The sequence below is a fragment of the Berghia stephanieae genome, chromosome 9, assembly GCF_034508935.2.
Source record: "Berghia stephanieae isolate SIO BIC M18660-M18661 chromosome 9, UCSD_Bste_1.3, whole genome shotgun sequence".
NCBI classification, from domain to species: domain Eukaryota; kingdom Metazoa; phylum Mollusca; class Gastropoda; order Nudibranchia; family Aeolidiidae; genus Berghia; species Berghia stephanieae.
The window spans coordinates 31,256,402-31,268,901 of record NC_088368.1 but is presented as its reverse complement, the minus strand read 5'-3'; the positions used below and the strand labels follow the sequence as shown (position 1 = coordinate 31,268,901).

Below are 12,500 nucleotides of genomic sequence, written 5' to 3'. Positions count from 1 at the left end.
AAACTTATGTCTCCGTCGGATTGTTTTCACCAGGATTATTTTAAAAAAAGACTATATAAAAAAAAAACGCAATTAATTTGTTTGCAATTGAAGTAAAGTCTTGTCCAATAGTGACATAAAAGAGGTTTAACTCTCTCCTTACCGATCATTTTCAGTATTTTTTCCCCAAAATGGCAGGCTTAACCAGCAGAAAAAAAATATTTTAAAACTCAATCAATCTCTCTACAAAACAACTTTATGTTCTTATTAATTAAACAAAGATCATTGTGATGCACAAAATAAATCTGAATAAGAAAAAAAATGTATATTGTGTAGTAAGAAATGTGACGATTTTGCTGTAGGTGGTAGGGAGAGGGTTAATACTTTCATTTAAAAAGAGGTATCCAAGTAACTGTGTCAAAATCTATTTATAATGCAGTATAAATAACCTGCCCTTAAAACCAACCAAATAAAATACAATGGAAGCCAATAAAGCCAACACTATCGGACCAGAAAGATTGCTAGCAATGTTGACATCCACCATTATCCATCATCAATGAAACACACGAAGATAAAGATCAGATACTGTATTTTGGATCCAATAAAATATATATTGACTTTAAGCATAAGTTGACTTAAAGAGTTTTGACTTAATGCGGATTCCACTGTAATAAAAATTAAATAAATTTCCTTTATTCAATAATTTCCAAGGGGACATACTTCTTCGGTGCTTGTTCCAATGGAATACTAGAATAACCAAGGCGTAAGACGCAGTATAGCGCATTAAGTGAGTGAAGGCGCATGTAACTTGCTTAAGGTCGTACAGTTCGAACGTGGGAATTGAATTCGGTACTTTCTCGTCGCGAAGCAAAGGCCATACTTTTCCCGACACAATAATCTTAACTCTATGTCTGCTGTGATATCAATGTTCATTTACTATATTTTTTTTTGTATTCGTCAATATATTGTTATGGAGCAATCAATTCATTATTGAAGTACATGTTATCAATAATTTCTAAAATCTCAATTCATCAAAAACATTTAGAAATAACTCAGAAACATTCAAGACATTCATCACACATTATTAGAATTAAAAAAAAAAGCATTTAAAATTTCACGTCTTAGCAATAATATTATTAATTATCACAAACCTTCTCAAGTTCAAGGTCATCACAAGTAATGTCAAGGTCACATAAAGAGCAGCTGTTGAAGGTCACAGTTTAAAGTTCAATGGTATAGAAGTTGAAAGTTTAAAAAAAAAGGACGAAGTAAATGGACTGTTTGTTATTGATTAAAATCACCATCAATCATTAATTTATTATTAATTTAATAATTAATTAATTAATTATTCAATCATAATCATAAAGGGGAAATAATCTGAGAGGATTGTGGGAAATGATTAGAAATTAAATTATCGTCATGATAATAAATATATTATTATTATGTTGTATGGATGTGTTTTTTTGTTTTTTTAATTATAAAATTATATTGATGTCTATAATGTACACAGAAAGATGTGTCTATAAAGCTCCAATGATAAAGTTATGTTTAAATTATAATAAAGTGGGCGATGGAGTGCTAAGTTTGTCCTGAGTCGCATAGCGTTAACGCCTGAATGATGGTCGGGTCCTCCTTGGAACCGCATAGGAATTCGTCAAAGGTCAACTTGTCGTCATTGTTCTGAGTATAGTGTTGGAGGTGGTGGTGGTGGTGGATTGGGGGGGGGGTGGGTAGGGGGGGTGTGGAAAAAGAATAAATTGTTAAAATGATGATATTGGTTGTAATTAATGTTTGTGACAATAATAAATGGTGCTGCTGCTGCTGCTGATGGTGATTATGATGATGACGATGATGATTATGATGATATGATGATAATGATGATGGCGACGATGATGATGATGATGATGATGATGATGATGATGATGATGGTGATAATGATGTTGATGAGGATGATGATGATGATGACGATGATGAAAAAAATAATATCAATGATAATAATAATTATAAAATCCAAATATGACTCCATATTATGGACTCCTACGGGAATAAATGAAATATTGTGAAGCGCAATGAGCATGGTACACCAGTGGAAATGTTCTAAATAATTGGATCATAATTTTCAATATAATCTATGAGTTATCGCCCTTACCTTGTCCATGACAGAGAAAATCCTATTGACTCGTTTTTCTGGCGTATTTTCTTCTTCTGGTAACGTCACAGATTCACCCTGTCAAAAGAAAAACATAAATGTGTCAGTGCATGACATAATCAGTCGGAAGGTGATAATTTTGGATTTGTATTTTTTTTTTTCATTTTCTGAAAGAATATGCTTTTCAGGGCATTTTAATCTTTATTTGAAGTAAATCGGGTGATTTTTCATGAAGTTATAGTCCGATTTATGGGAAAGGCATCCAACAACGTTTCTCAAATTTTATACTTTATTCAACTTGACTAGCTGTAAAAAAATATTTAGAAGTGAAATTAAGCTTGATATTCCCCCAAAGATGTACAAAAAAGGGTTGATTTAGATAATCATTTATGACAAGAACTCATTTTTTAAATAACAATTGACCTTCTAAGTAAACTTGGTAATATCTCAGTTCAAACCTTTTCACCATCCGACTGATTATGTCATTCACTGTAACAAATGTGTGTCTATATCACAAACAATAAAGTTTCATATTTATTTGTATAACCTTTAAAGGCCTGTTACATAGAAATTAAAATAAACAAGTTATGCCCTTCCGCCACGACCTCAAAAGATATCGTCGCCTAGTCATTCCACGAAGGAATATAGATAGTATGCGCTTGGCTAAGAAGTTCACAACATTGCCATCCGGAAGTATAGCTGGCCAACACACAAAACTGTGTGTAACCATGATCGTTTATAGTCTGGTTAATACAGTTTAGTGAGAATTATTCATAAACGCGGATGGCAAAAAAAAAAAAAAAAAAACAATAACAAAGATATGAGTGACGTCAACTATCTGCAGATAAATCATCTCACAAGATGTCTGATGTCAACAGGAATCATCCATGCTGTCAAATTGAGCAAATTAGGTGTTAATAATCTTGCCCAAGAATAAAAACACGTAAGTGCCTGAAGCGGGGCTTGAACCCGGGACTTTCCGGGTCACAGTGCAATGTCTTAACCACTCGGCCACTTGGCCTCTCTCTCTCTCTCTCTCTCTCTCTCTCGCTCTCTCTCTCTCTCTATATATATATATATATATATATATATATATATATATATATTTTATTTTTTTTTTTTTTTTTTTTTTTATTTTTTTTTTTTTTTAATACGGCTGTACCAAAAATTCAATTTTGTAACGCTTCGACACAAAACAAATTTAAAAAAAAAGCCCAAACAAATAAACAGAAGAAAAAAACAAAACAAACAAACAAAAACAAACCAACAAATAACCCCTCTCCCCAAACAGACCCAAGTAACAACTCCCCCCAAAATTAAAAATAAAAACAAAAACACCAACCCACCATGCTACTCCCCCCCCCCTCTTTCCATTAAAAAAACCAACAAAAAACAAAACAAACGAACAAGACAATACCAAATTTAAAAAAACAACAAAAAACAAACAAACAAACCAAAAAAATCAACAAAACATAAACAAACAAAACCAACATAAAAAACAAAAACAACACCGCCAGCCAGATATTATATTCTTGCTCATCGGGCCTAATACATACTCTATCTCTAAGGAACTCTTCATTGCATATAGATAGAATGCGCTTGGCCAAGGAGTTCACAACATTGCCATCCGGAAGTATAACGGACCAACACACAAACTCTGTGTAACCATGAACGTTTATAGTCAGGTTAATACTGTTTAGTGAGAACAACTCACAAACGCGGATGGCAAAAACAATAACAAAGGCTTGAGTGACGTCATCTTCGAACTATCTATACATACTTACCACCATTCTATAAATAGCGTCTACTATATCTAAAAGTTCCTCTCTGGTTATAAACCCGTCGTTGTCCAAATCGTATAAACGGAACGCCCCTGAAATGAAAGGAATAATACATAGGTAAAAGAGATGTAAAACAGTAAAAAAACAAAAAAAACCCCCCAAAAAAAAAACCCCCAAAAAACAAAGAAAAATTTAAGAAGAGGAAAAAAAGAGCAAAAGAACAAAAACAAATCAACACCCCCCCCCCCCAAAAAAAAACAACAACAAAAAACAAACAACCAAAAGAAAAAACAACCTTTCCCCCCACCAAAAAAAAACAAAAAAAAAAAAAACAAAACCAAAACAATAAAGACAAATCAAAACTGTTAATCCTAATTATCAGATCGTTTTGACCTAAAACTTAATTCACTTGATCATTTTTATAGCGCATTATCCACTAAATATGCCCAAAGCAGCACTGAACACGTACGACGTAATTCACTCACGAGACATGACGCCTACAGCGCGATATTACAACTTTTGAAAGACAGAGACAACCCTGTTAACGACCAGGTAGTCATTTTATACCCGCTTATGACGAAGGGGAAAAAAAAAAGGTGTGAACATATAAATCCTTTTTGTTTGTTTTTTTTTTTTTTTGGTTTGTTTTTCTAAGCACTCAACACGGTGCCACCCCGAGCCTGGGATCTGCAAGTTCAAAGGCCATTGTTATGCCACAAGACCACTACAAAACCGTAATTTTCTCCATCTTTTTTTTTTTTATCATAACACTAGATTGTCGCGGTGGGCTACATATGTGACCGTCGCCTCTAAACAATATTATCAAGGCAGACGGCCATGTGGTCTAGTAGTAGGACAATCGACTTCGGATCGGAAGGTCCTGGGTTCAAGCCCCGCTCTGAGAGGCGTATAGTTACATTCTATTACCGAACTCAAACTCAGATGTGTACATTGAGAATCTGGCCGTTAACAGCGTTGTCTGTGTGTCGAAAAAAAAAACCCATTGTGCTAATGCCTTAGATGCGTCATGTCTCCTTCTACACGCTACATTTTGCTGTAGAGCACTTTGAGCATGTTTAGTGGACATTGCTCTATATAAAATCTCAAGTTAAACAAAATGAAATAGACCAGATTTTATAAATAAATAAATAAATAAATAAATAAATAAATAAATAAATAAATAAATAAATAAATAAATAAATAAAGAATAAAAAAGAAAGGATTTTAAGGTTAAAAATGATCAGAGAAGTAATAGTTTTGTATTTCTTTTTTAAGTATAAGAGATGACATTCATTCTCCCCAATGAAGCATATAGATCTAGTATATATTGAACTAAATTCTCATATTATTTACTTGGCGTAAATTCAATTTTTTGCACCTAAATCTCTCTGACATAAAACTGCCTTCATACGATTGTTCATATATAATGTCAGTCTCAGGCGGTGAAAGAGGATAACTAACACTTGATGTGTACTACTACAGATGGAATGCAATACTATGCCGGGGAAATGTGTAAAGATTTAAAAAACTCATACAAGACGATACTGTGTATGACCGTGATAATCAAGGGACGCGATTCTTCATAAACTATTGATTTAGTAATATTTTTCCCGATTATATCCCTTGGCAGGCAGGCCACTGGAAAAATGCAAGAACACTTTATCAATCAAGGGACATAATTCTTGGTAAACTGTTGGGTCGGGGTATTTTACATGATTATTTCCCTTGGATAGTAACAAATTGACTGGCGGACACATACACACACGCACACACACACAGACACACATACACACACACAGAGAGAGAGAGAGAGAGAGAGAGAGAGAGAGAGAGAGAGAGAGAGAGGATGGTGAAGATAAAAAAATAACAACCCCCCCCCCCACCCCACTCCCCGCCCCCTTACCAAGAGAAAAAATGAAATCACGCCCTCCTCTTTCAAATTTCAAAACCAAAGAGATTAACAAAATACATTTAAAAAACAAAATATCAAAACAAGCCCATCACTTTTGTCAAACGGAATGGTTCATATTACTATGGCTACCACTCCTCCCTCACCGATGACGAAAACTGTGACCATAATAATAATAATAATAATAATAATAATAATAATAATAATAATAATAATAATAATAATAATAATAATAATAATAATGTTTATTTGTATAGCGCCCAATCCCGTTGACAAAACAGCTCCAGGCGCACAAAATTGTAAAAGATCATTAAAAACATTTTTGTTCACACACACAGTTATACAAGTACGCGGGTACACACACACACCCTCACAACGACACACACATTCACCAAAACGTGCTCATGCATACAGAGACGAAAAATATCTGTTAACATGAATTATTGAATAAAATCATATCAGGACATTTAACAATAATGGCGGATGAAGGGAGATTATAATATTATGTCATGGAGAATTTTGATGTAACAAATGTATATTTTATCAAAAGGATGTTTTATTTAATCTAGTGAGCAATAAATACAATAATGACGACAACGACAACAACACTGACAACAAAAACTGATAATTATTCTAAGTTAAGGGGGGAAAATGAAAAACAAAGTATGCGCTATAAATAGAATGACCTACTTACATTTCAGTTTTTCTTCTACGGTTCCTCGTGACGTCACAGACAAGGCTTGAAGGAATTCCCCGAATGATATGTAGCCGTCCTATGGGAGAGAACAATGATAAATAAATGATATAAATAGAATGAAGTTGACGTCACTTGGGTCTTTGTTATTGTTGTTTGCCATCCACGTTTATGAGTAATTCTCATTTAACTGTATTATCCAGACTATAAAAGTTCATGGTTACACAGAGTTTTGTGTGTTGGTCCGTTATACTTCCGGATGGCAATATTGTGAGCTTCTTAGCCAAGCGCATACTATCTATTAAATCGTATGTATACACGTGTTTGTGTCGGTGTGTATCTTTGTTGTACATAAGTCTGAATTGTAGGGACCTTTCCTCATATCTGTAGTCTTCCCACGGAAGAAAAGAGATCTTGTATATCCACTAAATGTACGTAGATTAATGTCTTTGGTAAGCTTACAAAAAACAGCCACACTCAACAATACGCTTCAACAGTCGTAACGTCACTTCCCTTGTAACGATGCATGGTTACTTAGTAACTGGCTCTAAACTATCGGAACAATGACGGACGTCCTTATGATATATTTTTCCGACGAGCATAAAAGCGTATCTAGAGGGAAAAAAACATTATAAATCTGATCACAAGACATAATATGAAAAGTTCTAGCCAGCAGGAAGAATAGAAAATACAAATTTTCTTTGTTTAGAACCACGATGGCCGCCGTTGCTGGGCGACGTGACATCAGACTATTGAATCCAATTCGAACGAGACATGTCAACTATAAGGCACTCTTAAACCCCCCCCCCCCCCCCCCGCAAAAAAAACCCAAACAAATACAAACAAAAAAAAAAAACAAACCCAAAAATGGGATCGGGGGTAAAAAATGGTTCTGTACAGCCCATGTTAAATTTTTGTCAAGGATTACTTAATTACTGGCAAATCTAAAGATTATAGAATATTTTGTATAGATTGATAGACGTAGAATTACGAAACGTTGGCTCTAATTTCAGAAGCGCATGAGCATATCTACGTCATTAAAACTTATTGAAAATGAAAGTTGATGCCAGTCTACATAATATTCAAGGGTTTTGAAATGTTATTTAATCCTTGTGAGGATCGGTACATTGTTAATTATTTTTAAAAAATATTGAGCTTTTATAAAACGCAAATATCCACTAAACGTGCTCAAAGTGCTTTACATGGGGTCCCTGGCCAACAGCAACATTTAACATTTAGGACGGGACATGTCGCTTGTTAGGCGATATTACATTTTTTTTTTGGACAGAGACAACGCTGTAAACGGCCAGGTACTCCTTTTACACCTGAGTACGGTGAGAGAATGTGAGTAAAGAGCCTTTTCCAAGGACCCAACTATGCACCTAGCGAGGCTCGAACCAAGACCTTCCGATCCGAAAGCGAGTGTCATACCACTAGACCACATAGCCGCAATAATTATTAAAGTTACTTATAGCGACTACAATTTACATCTCCTAAAAATTAAGAATTTAAAAATAAATTTATTTGCTGTTAACTGGTTTGAAATCGTGGACCACATTTTAATCATTCCCTCCCTCCTCCCTTTTCAATTCCTCTTCTCCCCCCCCCCTCTCCCCACCTCCCCCCGCCCCCAGCCCCGACACACATTCTCCTATCCCCCAAAATCAAAACAAACATAGATATTTAGATACCCGAACTTCGTGACCAGATTATAGCATGGGATCAATAACGTGGCTTATCTATTATATCTTGTGTGTATGATTGGCTTTCAACGTGGTCTTCATGTATCTCTTTCCCCCCCCCCCCTCTCTCTCTCTCTCTCTCTCTCTCAATATCTCTCCTCCCCTCTCTCTCCCTCACTCTCTCAATATCTCCCTCTCTCTCTCTCTCTCCCTCTCTCTCTCACTATCTCTCTACCCCCCCCCTCTCTCTCAATATCTCTCTCCCTCTCTGACTCACTCTTTCTTTCTATTTCTATTTCTCTCTCACTCTCTCTTTTCTCGCTCTCACTCTCTTCTTTTCTTTCTCACTCCCTCTCCTCTCTTCTTTCCCCTCTCTCTCTTTCTTCTCTCTCTCTCTCTCTCTCTCTCTCTCTCTCTGTATGTTTCTTCTTTAACTCTTCTCCCTCTCTACTTCTCTCTCTCTCTCTCTCTATCTATCTATCTCACTTTCTTCTTTTCTCTCTCTCTCTCTCTCTCTCTCTCTCTCTCTCTCTCACCTATGTTGGTATTTTTTCTTATAAACCATCTCTCTGTTATGCATTGTATTATTTTTTGTTTTACATATGATTTATTAATACACGAGTGTGTTCCTCTTAGCATGGACCTGTTCTTGTGTCCAGATGAGACATTTAGGTGATCTCAAATTAAGTACATTGATAGTGTGCTCTTGGAATCTACATATGTTCCCTATTTGAACCTTTATCTTCCTTTTTCTTGGGTGCTTTAATTGTAATTCTAGAACTTTTTACTATCCCATTTTCTTCCTTTGTACTGGCGCTGATATGAACTAAATGTGCTACAAGCGCCGTAAAGCCCTTGTAAACAAACAAAAACAAAAAAAGTCGAGTAGGTAAACGTTTCATTTTCAATAACGGAACAACCGTCATTGAAGTAACAAAAAACAACAAAGTATTAAAATCGAAGGAAGACCTGACGAAATTAGCATCCAGTGAACAGTGGAAGGAAATGGCATGGGTGATTAGAGAGGCACCCGAGTCGTCCCGATCGGATGATTAGGAAGCGAAAGGCCTTAAGTCAGTTTTAAGTCATCATTGAAGTGACAAATCGAGAATATGGATCTGTAATGGCGCGGGCAGGGATAACAGTGGTAGAAAAATTCAGCTAATAATTATCGACCAATAACTCAACTCAGGCCTATAAATTAAACATTAAAATTGAGCTTTTTTATAGCGCAATATCCACTAAAAGTGCTCAAAATGCTTTACATCTTAAACCAACCGTCATCCCATATTATGTTCGGAATCCGAGCAATCAAGTGGTGATATTCAACATGAAAATGCCTGGCTGAGCACATAGAGCTCGACACATAATAGCTGCTTTCTTAAAGGATTCAAATGCAAGGGTGATGAACCGGTGACCAGCTTTATCACCGGTCACAAACCCCTTTTAACTCACTCAATCTTAGAGTGACATCTTGACAAAATTGGAAAAAATGTATTAAAAATGAGCATGTACATAGATAGTTTTATTCAACTACCATTAACATGTAAAAACTAAAAACATTAACTTTGTTACTACGCCTATAATTTGTCTCAGAAAAATGTAATAAATAGGTATGGGGTAAAAGTAACCCGGGTAAACTACGGATATAGTCGGTGTTTAGGTTGAGTGAGTTAACACAATAATATGTGGGGTTTTACGAAAAGGAAGCTAAAATAAACAAGAACGCAGTACAAAATCCGATGAACTGCTCGCCAGACTTAAATAAGTTTAGGAATGATATACCATCAAAAACAGTCCATCAGCTGAATATCCTCAATGAGGCAAATATTGTTGGCATTCATTAACCCTCTCCTTATCAACTATAAGAAAATCGTCACAGTCGTTACGATACAACCAACATTTTTCTTTTTCAAATTTCTCTTGTACATCATAACATTTTAAAAAAATGAACAGTGAGTTGTAGAGTATGTTTTGCTAAAGAAATTATGTATCGCAAGAACTTTACTGCTATTAATTATTGTGTGATAAAAAATATATTTTTGTGTTAGTTGGGTGTGAAGTTTTGGGAAAAATCCTGAAAATGGCTGGTTAGGAGAGGGTTTATTCTAACGGCGGACATACTCAATACTGAAGTGCGTCATGTGTGTTGATTTCAATATTGTTCTCGATTTTTGCAAAATTTGATTTTTTAATGATTGGTTGTAAATAACTGCAACTTTTCAACAGTTATCACAAATGTAATAAATTATAAACACACACACATACACACACACACACACACACATATATATATATATATACACACACACACACACACACACTCAAAACCCTCCAACAAACTAGTTTTGTCTAGTTTTCAAATATGTATTTGGCATTGTATTTGTTCCAACCAATATTAAATTATTAAAGATAACAAACTGTGTATTTTGTAAAATATTATATTATGAGATAAAAGTAAAAAAAAAAAAGCATTCAGGTCAATTGCAACAAGAGGTGACGTGACCATTAGGTGGAAGCACCAATTGGATCGCCAATGTATTCCATCACTAATCTCTGACTTAAACAAGAGTTAAGATTTTCAATTGTCCAAGAAGAGAATAAATCGTTGAAAATCTCCTAAGATAGATCCTCGTGATAAACAGACTCCATAGACAAAGCCTTAAAAATATTTGTTTTCTGGAAACTTCTGATTCAGCATCTGCATTGATTCCATCACAGTAGCGAATCAGTTATAAATATTCATGACTTCATGTCGTGGTGAAAGACGCTGTCCTGAATATTCATGACAATGTTATGTTGTAGCCTCGAAGCCTTTTAACCTGACTCATGACGGACCTGCGCACTGGCCTGGCGGGAAAACAGGGAACCATCGACGACGACGGCGGCGGCAAGGGAGACAACTAGCATTTAAACTTGTCATACAGAGTTATTGGCCTTTGACTACAAATGACAAATTGGCTCATTTTATAACACAGTTGTTGCCTTGATTTATTTTTTTAAACTGGACCCAGACGTTATTCTGTGTAAATTCTGTGTAAAGCATTTTTACCCGAACTGTTTGTTGTATGTTCTTTATATCATACTAATCCTAGGAGTTAAAAAACATAATATTATTTCCTACCTTGTTCTCGTCGAACACATTGAAGACAAAACAAGCGAATTTGCTGGGATCTCCAAAGGGAAAGAACTGTTGGTAGATCTTGGTGAAGCCCTGAGGGATGTGATGGAAGGGAGGGTAGGGGTAAGAGAAAAGTGTTTTGGTGAAAACATGGAGGAATTAATGATGATGATGCAGATGATGATGATGATGATGATGATGATGATGATGATGATGATGATGATGATGATGATGATGATGATGATGATGATGATGATGATGATGATGATGATGATGATGATGATGATGACGAATATTAATTGATCTTAGATCGGACTGCCTTCAAATTTATCATTTATAAACAAAGAAAGAAAGAAACACACACACACACACACACACACACACACACACACACACAGAGAGCAAAGAAACCACGATGGAAGATGGAACAGGAACACGGGAGGTGACTGATGGTTTGTTCAATATGGTAATTTAATGGATTAGCTCCCTTGAAAATAGCCGTTATAATAATGATAATAATAATATATCATACTTGTTATGTGCGTTGTCGCTGGTTTTATTTTGATGAAAAGGATGACGATGATGATGATGATAATAATAATGAGGTCGATGATGATGGTGAAGGTGATAATGATCATGATTCTGATTATAATGATAGGTTGATGATGATGATGATGATGATGATGATGATGATGATGATGATGATGATGATGATGATGATGATGGTGATGGTTATGATGATGATATGGGTATAATTATTGGTGATAATATCCGGGTTGTTTATAAATCAAATTGACTTCTTAATTAAAAGAATGAATACGATCGTCAATTTCCTGACAACACGCACGCTTCAGGATCCGTTTCTAGGCAACATCAACATTCAAGCCGAAAGCTATTAAAGCAATGATCTTCTGTACATACACACATACACTCGCCCCTCCCCCCTCCCCCCACCCCCCTCTCCAGCGCCACTCTCATTAAGGCCGTTTGAGCATGCATACCCATCATCCTTCCTTCCTTCCTTACTTCCCCTATCCCCTCTGTCTGGTAATTTCACGGTTATGCCCCCTTCCTGTCATAATATTTTCAGCCTTATGAATATTCATGCCGTAGATGGTATCACACACACAGACACACACACACACACACACACACACACACACACACACAGACGACCTCCCAGTG

The 12,500-nt window shown here is 35.6% G+C and overlaps 1 protein-coding gene across 2 annotated transcripts in view; it reads right to left on the bottom strand.

The window, feature by feature from the left end:
* LOC144980045 (neuronal calcium sensor 1) overlaps positions 1 to 12,500 on the bottom strand; it is a 232,213-nt gene that overhangs the window by 471 nt on the left and 219,242 nt on the right. For both annotated transcript variants that reach the window (XM_078927520.1, XM_078927519.1), the window contains exons 5-9: positions 11,319 to 11,408; positions 6,513 to 6,591; positions 3,913 to 4,001; positions 2,129 to 2,206; positions 1 to 1,659 (exon numbers count right to left, since the gene is read on the bottom strand). The exon at positions 1 to 1,659 is cut by the window's left edge and continues 471 nt beyond it. In XM_078927520.1, the coding sequence (XP_078783646.1) occupies positions 1,558 to 1,659; positions 2,129 to 2,206; positions 3,913 to 4,001; positions 6,513 to 6,591; positions 11,319 to 11,408 (438 nt within the window). In that variant the 3' untranslated portion in view covers positions 1 to 1,557. The remainder of the gene's footprint in view (positions 1,660 to 2,128; positions 2,207 to 3,912; positions 4,002 to 6,512; positions 6,592 to 11,318; positions 11,409 to 12,500) is intronic.